The following is a 26,390-nucleotide window of genomic DNA, read 5'->3' as shown; positions in this document are numbered from 1 at the left end:
TGAACCAATAAAACAAATAAAACTGTTCAGAACACGATATTTGTGTCTGCGTTTCTTATTTACCTCACAGTACTATTTAAAGGATAAGCACCAGCGATATGAAAGTGTCAAACAAATAAATACAGTGGAGTTTGAGTCAGAAAACGTGATTTCTTACTAATTGAAGGAATAAGGTTTAAAAGACCGTTGGTTCCCCCCCCCCCCCCAGCGGTGTTGGGAAACTCTAATAGGCGTCTTGCCTGTGACGTAGATGGTGGACAACAACTCTAGAAGCTGCACTTAATTTAATGCAGAATGAGGAAAAGGTGTGTTGTTTTTGGCTGCAATCATTCAATGTACAGTGGGACATCTGTGAACAAATGGCCCAAAGATCCCAAAATATCCAGAAAATGGACTAAATTTGTCAACTTTAAACGGGCACTTTGGAAAGGACCCTCCGCTCACTCCGTTATCTGTAGCTCATTTCACTGGCGCTTTTCCAACAATATGGGCATGTAAGGACACCAACGAAAGGTGTTCAAGAGCCTCTGTAACATGGAGGTAAACAGGGTAAGGACACTCACTTCGCCTGTTTTAGTTGGTGTTAGTTAACGTTAGCTTGACTCGCTAAACTCGGTGTCTCAGATTATACTCGGCTACGTAGCTGCATTACGGAGGTTTATAGTGTCGGAGGAACTCGAGTTCGACTTCGATCACATTTACAAGAATAACGGTACCTCTACATCTATTGTCATGAATAATGTTGGTTATTTAGCTAGATACTGTCATAACAGTCAGTCATAACGGTGTTTTACCGCGGCGTTGTTCCGCTGTTGTCCACCAGTGACGTCACGGTCGCGTTCGAGAATTTCCGTAGCGAGCTCGGGTTTTTCCGTCAATTTAATAAAATTGTCAGTTTTAAAGCAAATTAAGCTGCTATTTTCATTTTAATTCACACTTATATCTGTCAGTCACTACAATAATGTGGAATATTCATGGAGGTTCATTAAGTGGTGCTTAGCCTTTAAAGTCACCATCCTGTCATGGATTAAATCAGTAAAAAATAAAAGAAGTAAAGATTTAGAAGTTATTTCTAATAAAATAAATCCAAAGATGCCTTGAAAGTGGATAAGATGTGACTCTACAGCGCCACCCATTGCACCGAATGTGAATAGCAAATGGCTACGTTTGTTTTGTAGACAGTGTGACCCCTGTATGTTTTAATAAAATTCACCTTTTCATCTCAGTGACTGAAGTGTTTCTAGAGAATTCTCTAAACGTGCTGGCGTTGCCCTTTTAAGTGAGTTTTAAATCGCCCTCTGCTGGTGAAGACTGGTATCGGCGCCGTGTCTCGGTTACCATAGCGACTTCTCCCTTAACAAACCAAGCGGAGAGGCTTCAGCGACCACGGGTTTAATATAAGTGCTGTAGCTGAGCTCATATCTCAGTGTACGCTTCTGTTGTCGTCAATCGTTGTAGTTTACACCGAGGTTCTGTCGCTCTGGGGTGAAGAAGATGGACGATACAAACGTCAGCGGACTGTGGAACTGTCCCAGGGTGAACTACAGCAACGAGACCAGGGCGTTAATACAGAGTATGTGTTTAATCCCATGGATAATCCCTTAGAATGTGTTTATAATGAAGGTTTTAAAGGGTGAGCTGTGACAGATTCTATATAAACCAGTTCTTTCTAACCCTAATGCTTCTGTTGTCTGACCCCCAGTGATGATGAGAGAATCCAAGCTCACCAGCTTTCAGCAGAGACAGATCAACAACCAAATACAGAGTAAGACACCTCTCAGAGCTCCTGATCAGGAACATGTCTCTAGATCATTAACTAAACGACTATACAGAACGTGTCCTGTTTGGGGTCTTACAGAGGCTATGTTTGTGTTCGTCTACCAGGAGGTGGTACATTACCAATGGTCTGTAACCCATCCTCGTCTGCCCCCAAGCCCCAGCCCCAGCCCCAGCCTCGTTCCCAGGTCAGCAAAGGTCCGGTTCTCTTAGCCCGGTCGCAGAGACGCAGCGCTGAGAAATGCAGCGCCGGAGACAACTACAGCAGAGAGAAATTCATACCCAGAGCAACACGTGAGCATCACTCCTTTGATCATGCTACTGAGAAAACATCCGTTTACCTTAAATAAATAAGTTAATAAAATATATATATATCTCTTCCTCAACCATCCGGCTGCAGGAGATTTGGAGAAAGAGAAGCACAGACTGCAGAGTATCTTCTCAACTGGTCAGGATCAGCCACACACATCTCCGTCTCACCCCCAGCCAGTGGAAAGACCAGAGGAGAGAGAGAGAGACAGGTTCCAGGAGGGTGAGAATACGTCCACAACTAGTTTCAGTGAATGAGAGTCATATTGGAAGTGAGGGATGAATAGAGCCTGTGGCTACTTCACTTTAGTGGGAGGGACCGTTTCCCAGAATTCCCTTTGTCTTTCCAGTTCTGGATGAGATTGAGGAGAGGAGGAAGTTTCTGGAGGAGATGACGGCACTCGGAAAGGGACGCCACTACCATCCCATCATTAACTCTCAGATATCGCAGGTGAAGATGCGAATGAGATTCACACATTCTGCATCATACATCGCCATGGAAACCCTTAGCATTTAGTGCAGAGGCCTTTATAATTGACAACAGTGTTGTGTTTTATATGTTATACACATAGCATCGATGCTGAATCCAGGTGGACTTTACGGCAGTGTTTATGAACAGGTTCAAAGATGTCTGCCTCCCTCCATCCCACAGAAAATCAGAGAGCTGGAGCTGATCGACGGCAGACGCAGCGAGGGGCTGAGGACGCAGGAGGTGAAAGACAGACATGGACACACAGAAGAAGAGTGAAGAACAGCAGTGAAGAAAAGCAGTGGTCCACTGTGTGTGTGTGTGAGAGAGAGAGAGAGAGAGAGGCAGGCAACAAATGAAGAAAAAAAACACAGTAACCCGTGATGTAGTTCTATTAATGAGTTTTATTGTTTTATCACCCGAACCAGTCTGCATTTCATATTGCGTTTTTAATGCAACAAAAGCCCCTGGTTTGGGTTATTGGAGGCACAAAGACAGAACATAAAGGACGACAGGATATGGGTATTATATAAACACAAAGACACTGCAGCCTGTTTTCTGATGATACAAAATAGAAAATGTCCACAGTTAGAGACACAGATGTACATAATCTACAACATAAAATATCTATCATAAATATAATTTTTGTTTTTAAAAAATGGCACTCTTAGACACCCTCTCTTTTCACGTCTTGTTTGAAATTAAGGCCCAACAGATAAAATTAGACAAACTTCACAAATTTGAAGGCATTGTTTTCATGAACGTTTAAATATTACATTTCAAATGTCATTAGGTCATTTCCAAAAACGGTAAGCGACTTCAGTTACCACCTCGTGTTAATAAAACACTCCTACAATAATCCTATTGTTTTCATTTATTTATTTATTTTTAAATCTACGAGTGATGCTGCCAGTTTAAGTTTAAAAATGTGTCGTCTCGTGTGTGTTAGAAAACAAGCAATAAAACCTTAATCCAAATCATCTGGAATAAGAGCTGCTTATTTATAAACCTTTCAGGTCCTGGCTTCACAGAACCTAGCTGTGAATAAGCTACCAATGCTGTAATAGTACGATAATTACATATTTAACCACATCACTCACTCATTCATCATCTGTAAGCGCTTATCCAGTTCACGGTCGCGGTGGGTGCAGAGCCTACACAACATCACTGGGCGCAAAATGGGAACACATCCTGGAGATGGCGCCAATGCTTCACAGGGTGACACACACTACCACATTCACTCACACACTCGCACCTATGGACATCTGAGTCACCAACATGGGGAGAACACACCACACTCACAGACAATCACCTGGAGGAAACCCATGCAGACACAGAGAGAACACACCACACTCCTCACAGACAGTCACCCGGAGGAAACCCACGCAGACACAGAGAGAACACACTACACTCCTCACAGACAGTCACCCAGAGGAAACCCACGCAGACACAGGGAGAACACACCACACTCCTCACAGACAATCACCCGGAGGAAACCCACACAGACACAGGGAGAACACACCACACTCCTCACAGACAGTCACCCGGAGGAAACCCACGCAGACACAGGGAGAACACACCACACTCCTCACAGACAGTCACCCGGAGGAAACCCACGCAGACACAGGGAGAACACACCACACTCCTCACAGACAGTCACCCGGAGCTTGGCTCGATCCCACGACCCCAGGAGCAGCTGAATTCTGCTTTTTGGTTTTTTAGTATCCCGTGATGATGAGGTATAATCCACCCACACTTCTTTGCTGGTAAAATTATCTTCTTCTAAGAAAGTAGTCCCATCTCTTAACATAGTTTACAGCTACCTTTAAAGACTTCATGGGGTTATTCTAAATATGTTTGACAGTCAGGTGTATTTTTTACGAGTGCCTCATAAACACTTTCATATATATAACAAGTAAGTTTTAAATGGGTGTTCTGCTTTTTTCTACACACAGGAAATATCACTGAAATGCAGCTGCAGTAGACAGTTAACTTCAAATACATCATATTTCCTGATCTACTATTAGCCTCTATCTTTTCAAATGTTTGTATTGCTATGATGCTCATGACAAAAAAGTGACATTATACACAAAGAACATTACAATAACAAGTGGTGCTTACTTTTTTCAGTCTTTGTGATTAACCTTCCATCAAGAGTTCATCATAATTTCTGCAACTGTAGTGTCATCACACTACCTTTAAATAGCTTCTGAGAAAGCCTCGTGTTACTGATAGAAACACAGAGAGGAAACCGTGCAGCACGGAAGAGCTGTGAACCCAAGTTTGCATCTGTAAAATTAGTAAACTCATCTCCCACAAGCACCAGGGTGTACAAAGCATAGCCATCAAAAAATTCAAAAAATTAAAAACCCAAGCGCTACTTCTGGATGTTTAGTTTTTCTCTAAAATCACAGCTTTGCTCCAAAGGCGTGTTAAATTTGTACCTATGACATCATAAAGGGATCCGCGAACCTTAGCTGACTTTGGTGCGTTCGTTTTTGGCGTATATGCATCGTTTTGTCATTTTAGTTTAGTTTTCTTAGTCGTGAACGAGTCTTTAATCAGTGAAGCTTGCTCCTTAAACAGAAGGTAAAAACAATCTTAGTCTACTTTCATTAACAGCATTGATACTGCATCTATTCACAAAGCTAAAGTTAAAGAACTAAAACAATCACGCTGATAACTGGCTGTGTGTTTGGATTTCTGCTGGGAGCAGGCGAGGAGGATGAAGGTTCATGTTGTCCGTTTCCTCCCAGGCATTTCCTTTCAGCTTATTCATAGAAAGAAATATAAATAAATATGAGCCGTATTTCAATTGATGTATCTGCCTATTTATGTCCCACCTCCGAGACTTTTCTCTCTCCGTGGGCTCACGTTTTTTCCCACTTCGCTTTTTGTGCTTAGCCTCCTCAGCACCTTCATGGGTTTAAACTTCGCAGACTTCTTTTTCTGATCGCTCTCGCCGTGGAACTCTGGGGGAAAAAGAGTCAAAAAGCCTCTTTAAAATGGCTTTTAAATAATAAACTGATTAAAAAACAAACAAGATAAATTAACTAGAGAGACTAGAGAAAGTTGCCCTTGCCTTTCTTCTTCAGCATATCAGCCACTAGCTTATCCTCCTCCTCTTCCCTATAGAAATATAAATATTATTTGTGTATTATTTGTGCAGTTCAAATGCATTGATAGTGAGTGTTTTTAACAACTACCTCTGTCTGTCCTGATCCATGCTATTGATGATTTGGTTCCTCTGCTCAATGATGGTGACCAATTCGGCCATCAACTGCTTCTCCCTGTCTCGATCATCATCACTCCACTCTTTCTCTGCAGAAACGGAAAAGAGACAAGAGAGAGAAAATTAGAGAAATACGTATCAGCAGGGAATGGGATAACAATTATACATACTACAGTAATCCCTCGCTACCAGTAAACAAGGAACGTCCCTGGACGTTCAAAATAGGTCTAAAAGTAGTCTGTCCGTCAAGGACATATTTTAAACGTCAATGGACGTCCAAAATCCATCTTAATAAGTTAGTTAAGTGGTGACCAATCGATAACGTCAGTGGACGTCCAAAACGCGTTTTATACAAGTAATTTATTTCGGGACCAATTAATAACGTCAACGGACGTCCAAAATACGTCTAATAGTCGTCTTTTCAATGTCTGTGTTTGGACTTTTTTAACTTTCATTTTCAACCTTAAGAGAACGTTGATTAGACGGCAGTCATTACGTAATTGCAACGTTGAATCAACGGCTAATTGTTTACTGGGTTCACGGTTCATCTTTCGCGGATTCGCTACTTCGCGGGTTTTTTCAAAGGGGCCTTATGACCGCTGTATCGCGAATATTGAGGGAAAATCTAGGAAAACCGTGAAAGATGAATAGCCAAAATATATCACATGTAGTTCCAGCTGAAAAACATTACAGGAGGTCATCGGGTTACGTCAGTCCGTGGTTACGACACATCTCCCATTTACTGTATAAAGCCTTGTTTGGACTTAAGTGGTTTTGCGTCATAAACGTCGTAACGTGAACTTCTTGTTTGGTGTGCGCAGCGGAAGAATACACGGTTACGCGGCTCGGGACCGAGGAGGATAGGTGTTAGGATAGAATAAGTGCTTATCAGAGGCGATTGCTCTAAGACTGCAAGGAAAGCTCAGCTTCCCTTAAAATGTCAAAAAATAAGTGATCAAATATATACTGTTGTGTGTACGTGTCATTGAATAAATATGCACTACAACGCACTCAACTTTTGTTCAGAATCAGCTTCTTATCACTGGTAAAGACGCGGCTTTCCTCTCAATCATTCCCGCAGCTTCACTGTGCTTTAAACAGCGTCCACAGAGTTCAATAGCGAAGCAGCGAAGTGCAGCGAAACGAGGCGAGTCATTGGATAAATGCTGGGCTTTGTCCCGCCCATCGGACGCTCAGCGTCTCTGGGGGTCTATGGGGCAGTGGGCTGGCCTCGGCTGGCCCGGACGCTCAGCTTCTGCATGATGATTGGATGATCTGTCTGAGGCTGAATCCCTTTTTGATTGACAGTGAAATGAGCGAATCAGCGATCCTTTGGTGTAAAGATCCGTGGGAGCATTACATTTTCATTCTGTTCTGAGTTGAACCAGAGACTTTGTTAATCCTCTTAGCGGCATTTTCTTTGTTAAAAACGACTAGTGACAAATCGAGCTTCTATTTCTGGTGGTTTTTTTGTAGCTGCTTGTGTTTGGAGACTGACTTCTATCACTCTTTCTGACTTCTATCACAGTTTCTGTCCAGCGGGTGCTGCTGAGCCCCTCCACCGTCACAAAGCACTCACAGGCGGACACACTTCACATGGGCCAAGGCCGTTTAAGCAGCCTAGCTCTGCTGGCCATTGAGAAGACACTAGTCAAGTCCCTGGAAAAGACGCCTTGTTGGTACGACAGCGTCACAGATCATTTTCTTAAAAAGGAACGGAGGGTAGAATTTACGTATAAATAAACCCACACATTTTATGATGGAGGCTGAAATTGAGCTTCACCTCCTTGAAAGACCAGCATCTGCCACTGGTGCTTACAGTATGTTATTTACGTACATTACAGAAAATCGGTTTACGACGCGACGTAGGAACGGATCAACGTCGTAAGTCGAGGACCCCCTGTATAGAACGACTGTTTAATGCAAAGGGTGGGTTGTGAACAGTAACATGGAGGGTTTTAAAAGTCCAAATACTCGTTAAATACATTAAAAATTGTCTAGTACGTACTACGTGAGTCAGTCACAGATAAAGGAGTCACTGTGTGTTGTTTGGGTGATTTCCCACAGGTGTCTACCTGGTTTGTTGAGGAGACATCTCAGCTCATATTCCACGTCTGCTTGCCTCTCCTCCAAACCCTGCTGCTTCACCCTGAAGGCAACCAACCACAGTCAAGATTTTCCAAACTCTAAATTACAAACTGAGACTAAAAAAGATGCCTTCATTAAGATTCCCCACCCTTAATAACTGTTTATTTTTTAATGGATTTTGAATATAAAACTCAAATTAAAAATCTTTAAAGTATGGAGCTTTTTTATGGTTCATTACCATGGTGTGATCTGTAAATACAGACAAACAAAGACACATTTAAAACCCACAGAAGCCCTCTAAGTCTGTCTGTGCCATTTGAAGTGTGCACATTATGCAAATGAGATTCTTGAATAATGCTTGATTACTCACGTGTAGACAAGCTCTGCCTCTCTGCGCACCAGAAGGTGCTTCTCATGAATCAGTGTGAACCAGTCCACCAGCAGCCGTTCCTCGTGCTCCTCTGAAATACACAGAGAATGACACGCAGTGATTCAACCAGCTGAACTTTCAAAATCTTTAGTGAGTTTTCCTGAGCATGCTGAACTAATTATATACAGTAGGGGGAACTACAGGGATTGGTTCTTTAATTTCTGTTGTGATGGATGTTATTACTGTGAGGAGTGTGGTGTGTTCTCCCTGTGTCCGCGTGGGTTTCCTCCGGGTGACTGTCTGTGAGGAGTGTGGTGTGTTCTCTCTATGTCTGTGTGGGTTTCCTCCGGGTGACTGTCTGTGAGGAGTGTGGTGTGTTCTCCCTGTGTCCGCGTGGGTTTCCTCCGGGTGACTGTCTGTGAGGAGTGTGGTGTGTTCTCCCTGTGTCTGCGTGGGTTTCCTCCGGGTGACTGTCTGTGAGGAGTGTGGTGTGTTCTCCCTGTGTCTGCGTGGGTTTCCTCCGGGTGACTGTCTGTGAGGAGTGTGGTGTGTTCTCCCTGTGTCTGCGTGGGTTTCCTCTGGGTGACTGTCTGTGAGGAGTGTGGTGTGTTCTCCCTGTGTCTGCGTGGGTTTCCTCCAGGTGACTGTCTGTGAGGAGTGTGGTGTGTTCTCCCTGTGTCTGCGTGGGTTTCCTCTGGGTGACTGTCTGTGAGGAGTGTGGTGTGTTCTCCCTGTGTCTGCGTGGGTTTCCTCTGGGTGACTGTCTGTGAGGAGTGCGGTGTGTTCTCCCTTTGTCCGCGTGGGTTTCCTCTGGGTGCTCCGGTTTCCTCCCACAGTCCAAAAAACACACGTTGGTAGGTGGATTGGCGACTCAAAAAGTGTCCGTAGGTGCGAGTGTGTGAGTGAATGTGTATCTGTGTGTCTGTGTTGCCCTGTGAAGGACTGGCGCCCCCTCCAGGGTGTATTCCCACCTTGCGCCCAATGATTCCAGGTATACACCGCTACCCTGAACTGGATAAGCGGTTACAGATAATGAATGAATGAATGAATGGATGTTATTACTTTTCTGTGGATAAATTAGAATATGTCAAATCTTGAATATATGACAGACATTTGTAAAAAAAAACAAGCCTGTGTGTTTCCTACCACGATTCACTGAACTAGATTCTTCTTGGGCTCATTTATCTCTGACTCATGGAGAGTATATCATCATACCCTTAAATATTTTATATAAATATATTGATTACTGATGTGTTTTCCTCACCATTAGAGCAGTCCCTAAGTTTCTGCTCCAGCTCCACTCCTCTTTGCTCCAGCTCATCCAGCTGTTTCTCCAGCGCCCCCATCTCCACATGGATGTCCTCTACAGGGATGTACTGATCTGACTGCACCTGGAAAGCCACAGAGAGGACACAGTGAGTTATAACAGTCGATGTAACAGGGCTGTTATCTTGATTGGATCATTATGTGCTGCTTACAGGACTGAAGAAGTATCCATCCATCCATTATCTGTAACCGCTTATCCAATTTTAGGGTCGCGGGGGGTCCAGAGCCTACCTGGAATCATCGGGCGCAAGGCGGGAATACACCCTGGAGGGGACGCCAGTCCTTCACAGGGCAACACTGACACACACACATTCACTCACACACTCACACCTACGGACACTTTCGAGTAACCAATCCACCTGCAACGTGTGTTTTTGGACTGTGGGAGGAAACCGGAGCACCCGGAGGAAACCCACGCGGACACGGGGAGAACACGACTGAAGAAGTAATAAAAAACAAAACCCTGAGCCAATAGGCGAAATCTAGCCACTGATACTCACTCTTACTGCACCCTTTTTTACACAATATGAAGCAGCACTCTGTAACGTACTTAGACCGAGGCACAATACCTTGCGTTTGATGAGAGGAAATCCATGTCCGGGTGCTGGGGGACGAGAAGGTCGTGGGCCTTTAGGGGGTCTGGATTCAGGAGAGGTGACGCTGGGGGAGGACTTACGATTGAACGGATTCTCCTTACAGATCCGCTAAAGAGAGAAAAAGAAAAAGTGGGTGGAAAGATAGAGACAGAGATAGAAAAAGGGGAGGGAAAGAGGAATGTAAAGAGAGAGAGAGAGAAAGAGAGAGAGGGAGACAGACAGATGTGTGGTAGATTAAAGGTGGGAGAGGGAAACAAAAGGTGAAAAGCGGTGAGGGATAGAGATTGATGGAAGTGAGAAAGAGAGGGAGGAAAGGAGAGAAGGAAGATAAATGTCTGTGGCTCGCCAAAGAGCATACCTTAGAAACCTTGCATTTACTCCCTACTCTATTCACCTCAGACACCTACAAACTGTTTGCCTGCAATGAGGTCACTGTGGTAAAATCGAAAGCTAACTTCCTCCTGATTAACATCAAACACTGCTTTAGCAATGTAGCGATGTAGCAATGTAGCGTGAAATCATAGCTTCATTATGTGCTATAGTTTTGCTCACCTTACTGGGTGTGTTTGTCTGCTGTGTGGATGGAGAACCAATCAGAGGACTGGGACCAGCTGGAGGGCGGGGCGGGGGCGGTCTTAAGCCTTTCCCCCCTGCGCTCCTATTGGTCTGTGGAGTGGCAGGAGCCGAAGAGGTATTGGTGTGTGGTGGGAAGGGAGAGGGACCTGGCGAGAGGCGATACTGGAGCTCAGCCGAAGGCGCTGAATTGTTGGAGGCAGGGCTGCTAATCGACGGCTCTGACACGCTTTTGGTGAAGGGATGCTCCTGCTCGTCCGCGGAACGACGTCGCGGGGCTGTGGACAGGCCAGCGGTCCGGGACAGGCCGTGGTCTGACGAAGAGGACGAGAGACTCTCGGTGCTCAGCGCTGGAGAGGGACAGGTAGAGGAAGACTGAGAGGAAGGAAGAGCTGAAGGAACAGCAAGCAGAAAGCATGTTGGAAAAATGAAGAGGTGATGGATGGAAAATGTGGAGAGAGTGAGGGACAAAGAAGCGTTGGACTCAACAAAGTATTTCCATAATCTGCTATTTCCAGATCAGGTAGTTAATTTAACTCATAGGTTTTCTCTGGTTCATCCCATGGCTGCAAACAACATAGGTCTACATTGAGAAATTTGTTGGTAGATCAAAAACAACAGAAGGAATACTGCCCCCTACACTTCCTGTGGTATACTGCAATTTGTCTGATGGACAATTTTGATTATTTAAACCTAATATTAATAAAGTGCCTTTAAAATGTCTGGAAATTAAATAAACAACGTAGAGTATGATTTATTACTATATATAATATAATTAATATAATTAACATCTAATCTTACATTTCTTTTACTGCCAAGGCCACTATAAGAAACAAAACTTAATAATAAACCCTGGCTCCAAGCTTTTTTTCTGGTCAGTAACTGTAACTGACCTGAAGAGGAAGATTTTGGGGCTTTAGGCGCTGCTCGTTTTTTACTCCTGGCACTTCCTGGACTTCTGGGTGGGGCGGGGCTCCCTGTTCTGGGAGGTGTGTCTACACCTGTGACATCAGCAGCCTGTGTAATCCCGTACCAAGGATGGACAGCAACCACGGAAGGTAGTGCTGAAGTGTCTGCAGTTTCTGCCTCTGGCTCTTCCTCAACATCATCGAAAGGATTAGGGGGTGTGGTTGGGCGAGACCCCTCCTCCTTCACAGAGGTGAAGGGGGAGGACTCCTCCTCCTTCACTGAGGGAGGAGATGCCCCAACATGTGGAGGCGTTGCTGTAGAAGGGGGAGGAGCGGGAGCCTTTTTCTTGGGCTCGGATTTGACCAGAGCCAGCCAGGGCGGGTCTTTGGCTTTAGGAGTGTCGCTGGTTTGGCTGGAGATGAGTGAATGAGCAATGGGGGGAAAAGGGAGGGGAGGACACAGTGACATATGTAGACATTAACAAACAAGAAAAACAAACCACCAGACCACCATGACAGACATAAAATGTGTCTGGTTACATGAATAAGTACAGGCTAAGTGCGTAGGTCTCTAGTCTCACCCAGCAGGAGAACACGATCTTCGACGAGGAACTGGAGCAGAGAGTCTACGTTCACGTTCGTCTCCTACACAGACAGACAATCTCAGTTAAATAGGATCAATTCTTATTTCCCTGTCTGGGGTGTGTTCCTGCCGTGTGCCTTGTGATTGGGGTCCCATCGCAAGCCCATTCAGGATTAAGAGGCTATAGAAAATGAGTGAATGAATACTCAATTTAAGTGTAATAACTTATGTATTGCTGGAAAATATTTCTTTAAAACATTCCAGGAATCCTTCATCAATTGTGTGACTGTGGCGTGTTAAACACAGTAAATGTCTCTACAGAACCAAGTAGACAACCGCAAATGACAAGAAATAGCACTGACCGTTGACTGCTGGACTGTGGGCAGGTCTCGGTGGGCGTGGCTTGGGTACGGGACGAGCAGAAGGGGATTGGTCAATCACTTTTCGAGGCGCAGGGACTGGTCGGCTTTCCTCTCTTATACTCTTCGCTGGAGCTGGTGGAGGGCCACCATTGGCTATTTCTGTGGTTGGTTTTGGCTGCTCCTCTTCCTTTACGTCTTCCTCTTCTTCGGACTCGTCGAAAGGATTTGGAGGTGTAGACGGGCAGGGCTCTGTCTCTTCTTTTGAGCTACCCTCAGCTGCATCTTGTTCTTGCTCTTTTTCTGTCTTCGGAGCGTCTGTTTGTGGCGCATCAGCAGATGGGCCAGCTTCATAGGCCTTAGAGGGACCTAGAAATGTCTTTTCTAAACTCCTCCCACTGGGAGGAGCTTCGGGGCCTGGGTTTGACGCTATTGGGCCAGTCAGCTTGCTCAGATCCGGACGTCCATTCTGATTGACTGAAGGAGTCCTGGCAAAGTGGTGCGTGCAAACCAGGGATTCAGGATCTCCCACGAATTTGTAAGAACCAGGCAATAAAGTGCTGCTACATTCCCTACACCTGTAACACAACAAAAAATGGCGGTAAAAGTTCTTGAGTCTCCTTCACCACTTTAGAAATGTAATGTCTGTGGTGATTTTTTACCAAACAAAAAGGCAAAACATTTAACTTTATGCCTTACAGATTAGAACTGACTGTAACTGATTACATTAAAATTAATGCGTCTCAAATACAACAATAAATCATATTAAAATGAAACTAATTTGAATCAGGGCGGCACGGTGGCGCAGCAGGTAGGTGTCGCAGTCACACAGCTCCAGGGACCTGGAGGTTGTGGGTTCGATTCCCGCTCCAGGTGACTGTCTGTGAGGAGTGTGGTGTGTTCTCCCTGTGTCTGTGTGGGTTTCCTCCGGGTGACTGTCTGTGAGGAGTGTGGTGTGTTCTCCCTGTGTCTGTGTGGGTTTCCTCCGGGTGACTGTCTGCGAGGAGTGTGGTGTGTTCTCCCTGTGTCTGTGTGGGTTTCCTCCGGGTGACTGTCTGCGAGGAGTGTGGTGTGTTCTCCCCGTGTCCGCGTGGGTTTCCTCCGGGTGACTGTCTGTGAGGAGTGTGGTGTGTTCTCCCTGTGTCTGTGTGGGTTTCCTCCAGGTGACTGTCTGTGAGGAGTGTGGTGTGTTCTCCCCGTGTCCGCGTGGGTTTCCTCCGGGTGACTGTCTGTGAGGAGTGTGGTGTGTTCTCCCTGTGTCTGTGTGGGTTTCCTCCGGGTGACTGTCTGTGAGGAGTGTGGTGTGTTCTCCCCGTGTCCGCGTGGGTTTCCTCCGGGTGACTGTCTGTGAGGAGTGTGGTGTGTTCTTCCTGTGTCTGTGTGGGTTTCCTCCGGGTGACTGTCTGTGAGGAGTGTGGTGTGTTCTCCCCGTGTCCGCATGGGTTTCCTCCGGGTGCTCCGGTTTCCTCCCACAGTCCAAAAACACACATTGGTAGGTGGATTGGTGACTCAAAAGTGTCCGTGAGTGTGTGAGTGAATGTGTGTGTGTTGCCCTGTGAAGGACTGGCGCCCCCTCCAGGGTGTATTCCCGCCTTGCACCCAATGATTCCAGGTAGGCTCTGGACCCACTGCGACCCTGAACTGGATAAGGGTTACAGATAATGAATGAATGAATGAATAATTTGAATCACATGAAACTATTTTAATTAAACTAAATGGTGGTGAAATCTGAGCTTTAATGACATAAGGAATCATCAACAAAACACTATAAAACCCTCAAAACAAAAGCTGATATTGAGGCCAGAGATAGCACCCCTACAATTTAATGTAGAATTCAACAGCACAATGGCAGAACTCTATATCCACATCTGTCCCATGTTTAGTGGTCCATTACTGGCACCTGCTGGTCCTACCTGAAGCAGTTGCGGTGGTAGAGTTTTCCATCCACGAGGTATCTTTGCACCAGGTGAACATGTTTCCCACAGGCCGCACAGGTGCTGCTCAAAGTGCTGCGTCTCGACTGGACACGGACAAGGTCAGGACCCAGGACATGAATGAGGGCGGGGCGGCGGGAAGGGAACAGGGATGAGGGAAATCATATGGAAAGTCACGATCATGAACGGATTGAAGGTTTCTCTTTTTGTTGAATCTCTTTTGATATTCATTTGCTTGATGAAATGATATGCGTTTGTAAAATAAAAAATAGTGTAGCGCTATCATAACTCTTTAGAAAAACCTGAGGAACCTGAGTGCATATCTTTAGCGGCACCTTGAAAGATGAGGAGTGGAATGAGAGGTTAATGTTTAACCGGCTCAGAAGTCTAAAGCTAAGAAATTAGAAGGTTAAAAAGACTGACCTAACTGATCTGAACAACCCCCCACCAGCCCCATAAATCCTACTGCCTGAGCACAGGGTCGGACGGGGGCAGGGAGGTCAAAGACGAACAGGAAGAAGAGGAAGAGGAAGAGGGAGAAGAGCAAAGTTCCGTCTGAAGAAGGGCGAGAGGGAAAGGGAAGGGACACGGAAAAAAAAAGGCAGAGAGAGGATACAAAAGCTCTCTTTATGGACTGTACGGCACAGAGCTGAAAATCTTGTTTACAAATTTACTAAGCAGTGGTTTTAAAGCATTTTTTAAACACTATCCTAAAGTAAAAGTGGTCCTCTATTTTAAGAGCATCATTAGTAGAGGGCAACCCCAGCAAGATTCAAAGATTAAACGGTATCTCTACAATAATATCAGGAGTACACTGAATATCAGACACACCTGAACTCTGTTGTTTTTGGATCTCCTCTTGGTGGCCCAAATTAGCTACAAAATTCAAACTATTCCATGCATCATAGCTCAGTCTGATCCCAAGTTAAGAGATAACGCTACAGAAAAATATTTGCTGTCATCCCCTGTTCTAACCCACGCCCGGAGGGGGGCCGATATTTAATTAGAGCACAAAGCTTCTGCAAAGGCTTTTAGGCCGAGGACGTGGACTTGGGCCAGAATTAGACCCACCCATTCTCCACTGACAATAAAGTGCCATTCAATAATTCACCGACCATCGTTCAGTCTTTTAATAAACACAAGTATCTGTTCTGTAATCATGCACTCAGATGGCTCTTAGAACTGAAGCAAGGAAAAAGAGCCCTCTATGACTCAGAAGTGTAGTGTTTACTTCCAGGCTGCAAACATAAACACGGTTTTCTCCCTACCTCAGCCTGGGAGTTTCTTTCCTCCAAAGGAGTGGCTGGTCTTTTTAGCGCTGGTTCAATGTGGCTGGCACCGCCTGGTCTCTTCATACAGGGGGGATTAGCTGCGAAGGGAAACAGGTCTGATGTAAATATTCACATGTTCATTTGACTGTCTCCTCTTTTCATTTCACGTGAAGCTTACTCTTACCACAGCAGCATATAACAGACATAAAAAATCTGGTGTAAATTATGTGAAATAAAGCAGGATGCTCTGGAGCCTAATGTCACTCAATGCCAAACGTGGGGTTTTGTGCACTGCTCACCGTGAGATTTGTTGGTGAAGAAGTTGTAGTACTGCGAGACGTAGGTGATGATGCTGAGGCGGTCGGGCACTTTCATGCTCTCCATATCCTCAGGGTCCAACAGAGCTGGAATACCCAGCTCTGTCTCCGCCACCTCAAACGCCTGGGACAAAGAGAGAAACAATACTGTCAATCTTTACTGTTGGAAAACAATGTATAAAGCCAAGCCGATGTTCGTTTTAACTGCCCTTCTCCTGGGTGAGTTTCTCACAGTCACAAGGGGACATTCATCTACCAAACTGCTAAAGATTGCAGGGTGGTTGATAAGAAAGGTGAGCTGTGATAATGTTGTTTAACCCTGATAATAACAGGCTCAGCAACAGGGTCACATGAGGTTAGTCAGCAGGTTTAGCCTTAGCCTGAGGGTAACAGTTAGTCACAGTGTAGAACAAAGCCTGTTTACCTAACTGCGCTGTCTGTATGTGCTTAGTAACAGCATTAAATCTACTGAACAGCTTAATACTGCAGAATCTGAAGATATATTCATGATGTAAGAGGTCAGAATCATCTCATATAGAGTTCATATGGACGTTTGAAATGTTTGCTCTAATGGATGAGGTATGATTGGTTAAAAATTAAAGTCTCAAGGACAACAGGCTGTAACACTAGAAGCGCCACATGTGGGTCAAACAGTTTTAGTGGAGACACTGTATCTGGCGTACGATATATCATTAACTATTAACACTGGAACATATTTGTTAACATACAAATTGGAAGTAGGGCTGGACAATATTTCAATATCGATATAAATCGCAATAAAAAATGATTCAATTTTTAAACCCATTCTCAGTATTTCAATATACATTATTTACATCTGTCACTGACTGGCAGTCATTACAGGACACTGTTGTCAACCGATATCAGGATTATATTGTATCAACCAAAATTAAGAAATATATCGTGATATAAATTTTGGTCGTATCGTCCAGCCCTAAATGGACGAATTAATCATGATGTATTTAAAACGATATTAGGAGTTATTCAGAGCCCTAGAATAACCAACATCAGCCATAAAATAGAAAAAAATATTTAATTTAATGCTATAATAATAACAACATATCGATCTACTCCCCGTTACTGAATCTACGTGTACTGCATATGAACAACACTGCACTCCTGATTAAGCCCACATCACACATGCATCCTCAAGACCTACTGACTCTTATCCTCCTGTCAGATCACATTACATAGGGCTATATTCTGAACTGCCAGACGACAAACGGACTGTTTCTACTGCAGATCTGTCTCTACCTGAATGAATAAAGAATTACTGCTTACAACAGCAGAGCTCCAGCCAAGCCGAGAGCAGCAAAACACTGAGAAGTGTGAGACATGGACAACAACATAAACCCTAGGGTTTAACCATGATGTCACTTTTTGCAGCAACCTCTAATTTTCAAATCATTTCTGGTCAACACGGCAAAAACGAGGAGCTGAGGCTGATACTCACCAGCCGGTTGTTTTCATAGACGTTTTCCTTCGACAGGGAGTCGAAGTCTCTGCAGGGCCACAAAACAGAGAGGGAAAAAAGATTATCACCATTAGAAACACGATAAATAGTGATATTTACAATGGTATCACACTTAAGCCTCTGTTCCTGGTCTTTGTCACCAACTCCTTATTAAAGAAAACTTTTAAACGCTGAGGATATACGACTTGGCGAGGCATGGAAGACGTACATTACTGCGGTAAATGCTGGCTGCTCTTCTCAGCAGAAATAACAGCAGTTCACTTGCCAATACATGAGCTTTTGCAGATGAAGGTTATTTTATTTTTTTCTCCTGAGAGAAATCACCACCGCTAAAAGAATAATGAGATCATTTGTCTGCACTGTGAGAAAATCCGACATGTTTCCACGTATAAATTCTTCAAGTTTACTGCCTGGTAGGCTGATCTGAAACCCAGAAAGATGTTCTCACTTCACATTCAGTCAGCAGCTAATTCCAACAAACTACAAGCTTTAACTTATTATTTACCCAAGCTTTTTCACATTGCTATAACTATCATTCTTATTCTTTTATTATTATCATTAAGATACAGCATTGAAAATAATGTAAACGCGCTCAGCAGCATGAACTGAAGCTCCATATTTCTGCCCTGTGGTTATTCAACTTCCCTCTTTGTTGTTGTTGTTGTTAAGGTTTGCCTTGCATTGTTTGTTCAAAGCCCTAAGCAGTAAAGCAATATGCAGTGCGCACAATCCAATGTTTTACAATATCACGAGACTGTAATAAAAGCATCTTTTCTTCCGGCCATGCTCTGGAGCAGATGGGATGCCCGGTGTTTGGGTCACAGTGCCTGGTGTTAACAGCAGAGGGCCTGGCCTAAACAATGGCCTCTCTGTGCGCTTAATGGAATGCGCGAGTGTGCAGAAGCAGTAAGCCTCTTGCACCGCAATATGCAGCTCCAACGGGCAGCAGCAGCAGCTTTTTCCTACTGCAGTCAGCTGCCGGCTGCTGCCATGACGCCACGCAGGGCTCCGATGGCCTCATCCTTAAAAGGAGGCAGGATCTACTGTACTGTCTGAATCAGGGCTGTCTGGATATGCTGTCAGCATGAGAAGACACAAAACATCTGTACAGCTCCAGCATGTGAATACAAAGGCTGGCTCACTCACTGATCATTAACATGACTAAGAACCATCAAAAATGGAGATACGTGTTTTTAGTTGGACAGCTACGAAAGATGTCGGTGTTTCATTACGCTGTAGGAACACCAATGTAAATAACTTGGGACTAAAATGGCACATGGATTCCTCACATTTCTGCCAACGCGAGTCAAGTCGGCACAAGTGGATCATGGGCAGAGTACGACATTAAAATGTCCTTTGTGTAATCAATAACATACTGAAAGAATTAAAAGCTAGGAGACTAAACTGCGAATGAAATTTACTTGAATATTGAGTGACGGTTTCACACTACACCAATAAAATTGAAAGTGAAGGTAGCATTTCAAAGGCTAGGGTCATACAGCAGGTAAACACCAAACCTGATTTTGTGATCAAATCTGATTTCTATTCTGCTGTTCACACTGTCTGTATAAATGTGACCCATATCTGATATCAGTCTGAACAGATCACGCTTCTAAACTGATCCACATGCGCAAAAGGACGATGCTTCAGCCTCTGACCAGAAAGAAATATCAGCCAGTTTCATACAAAGCACTTTCGTTTTAGAAATGAAGAAATGGGACCAGAGCGGTGTTTTATTGTGCAGCGTTGTGTCACGAAACCACACTCTTCAGTATTAATTAATTAATTCATTCGTTGTCTGTAAGCGCCAGAGCCTATCTGGAATCACTGGGAGCAAGGCGGGAATACACCCTGGAGGGGGCGCCAGTCCTTCACAGGGCAATACACACACATTCACTCACACACTCACACCTACGGACACTTTTGAGTCGCCAATCCACCTACCAACGTGTGTTTTTGGACTGTGGGAGGAAACCGGAGCACCCGGAGGAAACCCACGCAGACACAGGGAGAACACACCACACTCCTCACAGACAGTCACCCGGAGGAAACCCACGCAGACACAGGGAGAACACACCACACTCCTCACAGACAGTCACCTGGAGGAAACCCACGCAGACACTGGGAGAACACACCACACTCCTCACAGACAGTCACCCGGAGCAGGAATTGAACCCACAACCTCCAGCCCCCTGGAGCTGTGTGACTGCGACACCTACCTGCTGTCAGTATTAATTAAAGACTTTTAAGAATATTAAAACATTTCACTGTAAGCGCAAATTTGCTGAAATCTCCAAAGAGGAGGAGATGAGCACTGATGTGAGTTTAACGCTTCCAAGATCCACATTTAAGCAGCTTCATACCAACAAGAACAATGTAGAGCTGAAACAGAACTACGAAGAAAACTACCACACCTTTTATTTTCTCATAAATGAGTGACAGTAACTTGGAATAACAAGTTTCACGTTTATTTCATTGCCCAGAATTTTTTAAATAATGAAAATGCTTTGACAGCTCTGTTTCCATGTCCCTAACGCCTCAAATTAAAATAACAATGCTATGTGAGTCCACGGATCACTTTCAACGGCCAGAGTAACAAATGTCACGAGTTCCAACCTGGCCCAGATCAGATATGGATCAGATTTCAATACCACATACGAAAGTGGCCCAAATGTCAGATTCAGATCAGATCAGAATTGGGCCACTTTCACCTGCTGTATGAGACAGTCCTCGCAAGCGGCTGAGAATTTCAGAACATGAGCCAATTCACTCCCTCGTTCCTCAGCACTGGCTAAGTAGAGCAGAAAGTCCAGAGGACTGACTTCAGTCGTAGTAAGCCTGGTCTAATCATGCAGAGCCGGTTTAACCCAGCAGAGCATCAGTGAGTGAAACTCTACTCAGACATGATTCAGCAGAAATGTCACACATGCTCCTCTCAGTCAGAGCAGCCAAAACCGTGACTCCATCTGCTCTGGGTACAGTTTACACTCAAACAAAAGAACACTTTACTTTGGTAGATAAATAATCCATGTAGAGTTTAAAGACAACAATAAGTGAGCAACCGTCGGGTTGCGCTAATAACAGGAGCTCACTGTGCAAGGAGGAAGAGCAAAAACAATTTGAAAGAAAGAGGAATTAGGACCCAGCGAAAGGCCGTACAAAAAAACCACCAGAGTGAAATCTGATCTGAGTTCAGGTGAGTACGCTCGACAACACAACAATGATGCAATCATCAAACATTCAAAGAACATGACGACCTCCTCGTAAATTTGGAACGACCGATGGATGACGAGATAATGGATGCAAGTGACTCCCTCAGAAGAAAACATAAAGGAACTGACGCCATCTTCAAACGTCCTGTTATTGAGTCACAACAACTTTCATATCAACAAAACCCTAAGATGTTTGTTTTGACTGAGATTCTAACCGACAGTAAGGACACAATACTGTACTGGTTTCACCGATGCAGATTGTAATTGCAACAACGCTGAAACCCACTTAATGTATTATTGTAAATATATATGACCAAATTATTTACAATTTAGATTAACTAAGGCAGGGGCGGCACGGTGGCGCAGCAGGTAGTGTCGCAGTCACACAGCTCCGGGTGACTGTCTGTGAGGAGAGGGGTGTGTTCTCTCTGTGTCTGCGTGGGTTTCCTCCAGGTGACCGTCTGTGAGGAGTGTGGAGTGTTCTCTCTGTGTCTGCGTGGGTTTCCTCCGGGTGACTGTCTGTGAGGAGTGTGGTGTGTTCTCTCTGTGTCTGCATGGGTTTCCTCCGGGTGACTGTCTGTGAGGAGTGTGGTGTGTTCTCTCTGTGTCTGCGTGGGTTTCCTCCGGGTGACCGTCTGTGAGGAGTGTGGTGTGTTCTCTCTGTGTCTGTGTGGGTTTCCTCTGGGTGACTGTCTGTGAGGAGTGTGGTGTGTTCTCTCTGTGTCTGTGTGGGTTTCCTCCGGGTGACTGTCTGTGAGGAGTGTGGTGTGTTCTCCCTGTGTCTGTGTGGGTTTCCTCTGGGTGACCGTCTGTGAGGAGTGTGGTGTGTTCTCTCTGTGTCTGCGTGGGTTTTCCTCCGGGTGCTCCAGTTTCCTCCCACAGTCCAAAAACACATGTTGGTAGATGGACTGGCAACTCAAAAAAGTGTCCGTAGGTGTGAGTGTGTGAGTGAATGTGTGAGTCTGTGTTGCCCTGTGAAGGACTGGTGCCCCCTCCAGGGTGTATTCCCGCCTTGCGCCCAATGATTCCAGGTAGGCTCTGGACCCACCGCGACCCTGAACTGGATAAGGGTTACAGATAATGAATTAACTAAGGCATTCACATCAAACACAGGACTTTGAGGACCTCTTGCTGATACCTACAACAAATTTGTTTAAGTCTTACAACTTTTTAGGAGCAAATGGAAGCCTGTGTTACCAGTCCCAAACACTAGTAGCAGCGGTAAAGTGGTCCAACTCAAGGATTAAATAAAGGGTGTGTTTACATTTGTCAGATTTGGTTCCATTAAAATGTACACAGGTGCAATTGCTCCATTAGTGAGGTGTAAACACTTTCTATATGACTCTGGTGTGCACCAAACAAGTGAACCCAGAGGTCTCTGTCCGTATCTAAACAAATTCTGGTGTGGTTCGTATACACAACCCGGATAAGTGCATTATGCCAAGTGTAGTGCATTGTTGATGACTAGGTCACAGAAATACACCTCCTGTACGCATCATAGGTCTTTTTTTTCCTTTCTTTGATTGGAACTTTGTCCATTTGAATGCAAATCAGGACTAAAATACAGTAATTTATAATATTCTTGTTCAATCTAGATCAAGGGAACTGAACTACAAGTATAAACACACTCTTTATTGAGATGCTTGTGTGTGTGTGTGTGTGTAGACATTTTAACGGCACTTGATCCAGACCGACAGTCCGTCAACCTAATCTGCAGCCAAGGTTTGAGCCTGTCACAGTGGATTTGGCATCAGTGTTGGAAGTTGGAAGACTCACACGCTCATGCTAGCAGTGACAGCTGGCTTGCATAAGTGTACACACACACACACACACACACACACACACAAAGCAGAGATTGTGTTCTAGCCCTCACACTTGGCACTGAACTGTACAGAAGTAAAGCTTATCACACACCTCTGCCCTCTGGATTCTACATATTCCGCATTTTTGCTCTAAACCCAGAATGCTATGTTGCTAATTTTGAACCAGTGTGGACTACAACACAATGTAAAACCCAAACAGACAATGTTTAATGCATTATTCCAGCAAGACAAATCTCTAATACATTCAAGCACACTTGGGCATTAACGTTCTCCACATTTTGACCAGCCCTGCTGCCAGCTTTTCTATAGAGAGACACACACAATTACAGGTGTGCTGCATAGCAGACCCAACCACAACCACAACCACCCCCACGCACTAAACTGAGGAAGCAAGACACCAGCAACAAGCCTTTAACAGGCCAAACACACACTGGACTCAACTAATGACATGTTAATCACACACACACACTGCTCTGTCACCATGACACACACCCGGTAACGCTGTGATTAAAGGTGAGACAGTCTGTCTCAAGACCAAAAATTAAGACTGCTTCCGCACTGGAGACTAAACGCAAAGACGGGGGGTTTTCTCACAGCCTTGAATTGCTGTCTGCAGCTTTTCCTCAACTACATTCGTGTCTGCCGTCTCTCAGACCAGGGCTGTACTGTTGATGCAGCATGTTTGGGGCTTTGCAGAACACACTGCTTACACACTGCCGCAGAAGTTGAATCAACACTGAATGTTATTTTTGTTTGGTTCTTACACCGTGTCCCTTCTGCACTTATTCCAGTTTATTAAAACTTTCTTTTTAGGTTTCTTCGAGGCTGGTGACTCAAATGAGAGAGAGAATGGGAACTGAGAAAGAAACTGAAAAAGATTGAGAGAAACGTGGGGACACTGAAGCTCTGAGTGTTGTTAGAGGTTAGGCCTGTGCTGTCAGTCTGCATCAGGGAAACTGCTTTGACCTCTATGCAGCACTAATGCAGGCTGTTATTATAAGGGAGACAGAGAGAGAGAGTGTGTGTGTGTGTGTGTGTGTTTCTAGAGCTGATAATATCACAAACGGTCAGCTCATGTAAATAACGTTAAGGGCAATATCTACCAATTTCAAAATTCCATGCGGTTCGTACGTGCACAGGGCTTTCAGAGCGGTCCGATATGTAATGCTCTGATCCAGAGAAACGTACCGATTCAGAACTGTTCACAGTGACGCTGATACGAACCAGATGCTGGAGACTTCCATTCTTCTAACAGAAAATCCTCATGTAACAGATATAAAGCATGCTGCTGATTGGCCAAGTCAGTGTTTTATGGTAGTTCTGAGATTAGATTATACTCCATTATACTCTCGTTATGACACTATAAAATGTTATAGCCTGTAAAGAACAACAGCTTAGTAACTTCAAGCCTTATTAATGCAACACTACTATTCCGCTGGGGCATTTTGTTAGTTCCAAGCTGTTTGCAAGACCTCTAACAACTCAGGGTATTAAATATCACTGTTCATATCAAGTAAACACTTTCCAGTACCCTGATAACACCCAGCCTTAATCAGCACACAGCAGTCACATTACAAGCGCCCTTTAGAGAATGGAGAGACACCTGTCTTACAACGCTTGCCAAAGAGACTACACAAGTAATGAGACGAATAACACTGAGCCACAAGCTGAAATTCATTCATTCACTATATGTAACGCTTATCCAGTTCAGGGTCGCGGTGGGTCCAGAGCCTATCTGGAATCATTGGGCGCAAGGTGGGAATACACCCTGGAGGGGGCGCCAGTCCTTCACGGGGCAACACACACACTCACAAATTCACGCCTACGGACACTTTGGGGTCGCCAATCCACCTACCAACGTGTGATTTTGGACTGTGGGAGGAAGCCGGAGCACCTGGAGGAAACCCACGCATACACAGGGAGAACACACCACACTCCTCACAGACAGTCACCCGGAGGAAACCCACGCAGACACAGGGAGAACACACCACACTCCTCACAGACAGTCACACGGAGGAAACCCATGCAGAACACACCACACTCCTCAGAGGAAGTCACCCGGAGGAAACCCAACCAGACACAGGGAGAACACACCACACTCCTCAGACAGTCACCCGGAGGAAACCCACGCAGACACAGGGAGAACACACCACACTCCTCACAGACAGTCACCCGGAGGAAACCCACGCAGACACAGAGAACACACCACACTCCTCACAGACAGTCACCCAGAGGAAACCCACACAAACACAGAGAGAACACACCACACTCCTCACAGACGGTCACCTGGAGGAAACCCACACAGACACAGAGAGAACACACCACACTCCACACAGACAGTCACCCGAAGCAGGAATCGAACCCACAACCTCCAGGTCCCTGGAGCTGTGTGACTGCGACACCACCTGCTGCGCCACCGTTCCGCCCCCACAAGCTGAAATTGTAAGCGCTATTTCGGTGGGCTATTTAAAACTCAAGGTAGACAGCCCAGCGTTCACCAAGTCACCTTTTGGCCTCTGTTATAGAATCTGTTAGCTTCATCCAACCAGATTTTCAATTCCTGTAAAACTATTTCAATATGGGTGTGTGTAATAACCTAACGTACCAAATGTACAAACACGCCCGAGGACACCACCATCATCTCTTTGTGCAACGTTTGATCACAATTCTATTTAAAGCACAAAGAAAACGTGGTAGATGTGGGACATGCAGGACCTGACAATGTGGGCCACTCTGTGGGCCATTTCCACAGACCCAGATTAAACCTAAAATGTATTTCAGTAAAGATCCACCCCTGACACTGGAAGACCAGGCTTAGTCAGAGCTTACAGCTGCATGAAAATAAACCAACAGCAAGTTATGGCAATTCATATGCGCTGATATTTGGATGGAGGAAGTATGTGATTGGGCTATGGTGTCTTTGCAATACGTCCACCTCTTTTCCACTTTTCCAAGGTTCTTCACCTGAAAAAAAAGGTCAAGAAAGGGAGGAAAAGGGCAAACAAAGTCAATAAATAATACTTACATCAAGTCTGGTCTGTGTCTGTGTATGATGGCACAGAAGGCCAGACCGTCTCTGAAAGACGAGGACATGTTCTTGATGTCCACATCATTGTAGTCCTCACACTGCAGCCTACACCACTCCTGAAGGGCTTTTAATGAGCCCATGGTCCAAAATAATAGTCCCGAGACTTGTTTTACCACGCTTAAAGAGGAAAAACAGAGGCTGGCGAAGGTTTTTAAGAGTGAGAAGATCACTAAACAAACCAATATTCTCTATATTTCAAGAGATAAGCGCCACAAAGTGGCTAATGTCTTATTTCTCCTTCACTTCAATGACTGTCTATGGACACACTGTAAGCTAGTGGTACAACGTTAGCTAGCTCAAAGACACTACAGTACACTACATTCAGCGGTTGGCTCGTTAAAAAACGGTCATTAACTTAATTTAAAAGACAACAAAGCTAATCCGCGATAGCTTCATGACAAAATAAAGACATATATCCTTTAGCAAGAAAATTAAATATCCAGGTTTCTTGATCTTGTCCCTAGCTTTGGTTCAGTTAACTGTTAACGTTAAAGATCAGCTCTGACTCCGCGCTGAGAGACTTGAGGGCGTCCCCGAAGTCCAGACGATGTAAAACCGTAATTTCGCCTCCCATATCCAGAGTTTGTGACTTGTTCTAGATTACAAAAGCCTCCCCACAGCAGAGCCATAATCTCCGCTCTCTCTCTCTCCGACTCTGAGGGCG

At 44.9% G+C, this 26,390-nt stretch overlaps 2 protein-coding genes across 3 annotated transcripts; one reads left to right on the top strand and one right to left on the bottom strand.

Moving 5' to 3' along the window:
- The first annotated feature begins 1,370 nt into the window (after window positions 1-1,370).
- On the top strand, window positions 1,371-3,254 carry c3h22orf23 (chromosome 3 C22orf23 homolog). Of its 2 annotated transcripts, none has more exons than XM_066665031.1 (6): window positions 1,371-1,573; window positions 1,703-1,765; window positions 1,885-2,070; window positions 2,177-2,308; window positions 2,436-2,536; window positions 2,738-3,254. In XM_066665031.1, the coding sequence occupies exons 1-6, from the start codon at window positions 1,495-1,497 to the stop codon at window positions 2,831-2,833; spliced, it is 657 nt and encodes a 218-aa protein (XP_066521128.1). In that variant the 5' UTR covers window positions 1,371-1,494; the 3' UTR covers window positions 2,834-3,254. The 2 variants fall into 2 exon arrangements, with proteins under 2 accessions (XP_066521128.1, XP_066521127.1); XM_066665030.1 differs by having other exon boundaries at window positions 2,705-3,254.
- Window positions 3,255-4,226: 972 nt separating this feature from the next.
- micall1a (MICAL-like 1a) lies at window positions 4,227-25,982 on the bottom strand. The gene is made up of 16 exons (XM_066665032.1): window positions 25,664-25,982; window positions 17,583-17,631; window positions 16,094-16,235; window positions 15,792-15,892; window positions 14,503-14,609; window positions 12,593-13,167; window positions 12,229-12,292; window positions 11,633-12,060; window positions 10,719-11,131; window positions 10,140-10,274; window positions 9,509-9,635; window positions 8,245-8,335; window positions 7,862-7,935; window positions 5,761-5,875; window positions 5,637-5,683; window positions 4,227-5,526 (listed from the first exon to the last, which is right to left on the bottom strand). The coding sequence occupies exons 1-16, from the start codon at window positions 25,804-25,806 to the stop codon at window positions 5,387-5,389; spliced, it is 2,751 nt and encodes a 916-aa protein (XP_066521129.1). The 5' UTR covers window positions 25,807-25,982; the 3' UTR covers window positions 4,227-5,386.
- Between the last annotated feature and the right edge of the window lie 408 nt (window positions 25,983-26,390).

The sequence above is a fragment of the Hoplias malabaricus genome, chromosome 3, assembly GCF_029633855.1.
Source record: "Hoplias malabaricus isolate fHopMal1 chromosome 3, fHopMal1.hap1, whole genome shotgun sequence".
Taxonomy (NCBI): Eukaryota; Metazoa; Chordata; class Actinopteri; order Characiformes; family Erythrinidae; genus Hoplias; species Hoplias malabaricus.
The sequence above is the reverse complement of the archived record's forward strand: the minus strand, read 5'-3'. Positions and strand labels throughout refer to the sequence as shown.

Excerpts from the sequence above, each read along its gene's own strand:
- c3h22orf23 (XM_066665030.1), top strand. The coding sequence starts at position 1,495 with ATGGACGATACAAACGTCAGCGGACTGTGGAACTGTCCCAGGGTGAAC. Across the intron at positions 1,574-1,702 it reads GACCAGGGCGTTAATACAGA|TGATGATGAGAGAATCCAAG; the intron begins GTATGTGTTTAA and ends TCTGACCCCCAG. Across the intron at positions 2,309-2,435 it reads GAGAGACAGGTTCCAGGAGG|TTCTGGATGAGATTGAGGAG; the intron begins GTGAGAATACGT and ends TTGTCTTTCCAG.
- micall1a (XM_066665032.1), bottom strand. The coding sequence starts at position 25,806 with ATGGGCTCATTAAAAGCCCTTCAGGAGTGGTGTAGGCTGCAGTGTGAG. Across the intron at positions 10,275-10,718 it reads AGACAAACACACCCAGTAAG|CGGATCTGTAAGGAGAATCC; the intron begins GTGAGCAAAACT and ends TTCTCTCTTTAG. Across the intron at positions 8,336-9,508 it reads ACTTAGGGACTGCTCTAATG|AGGAGCACGAGGAACGGCTG; the intron begins GTGAGGAAAACA and ends TGTGTATTTCAG.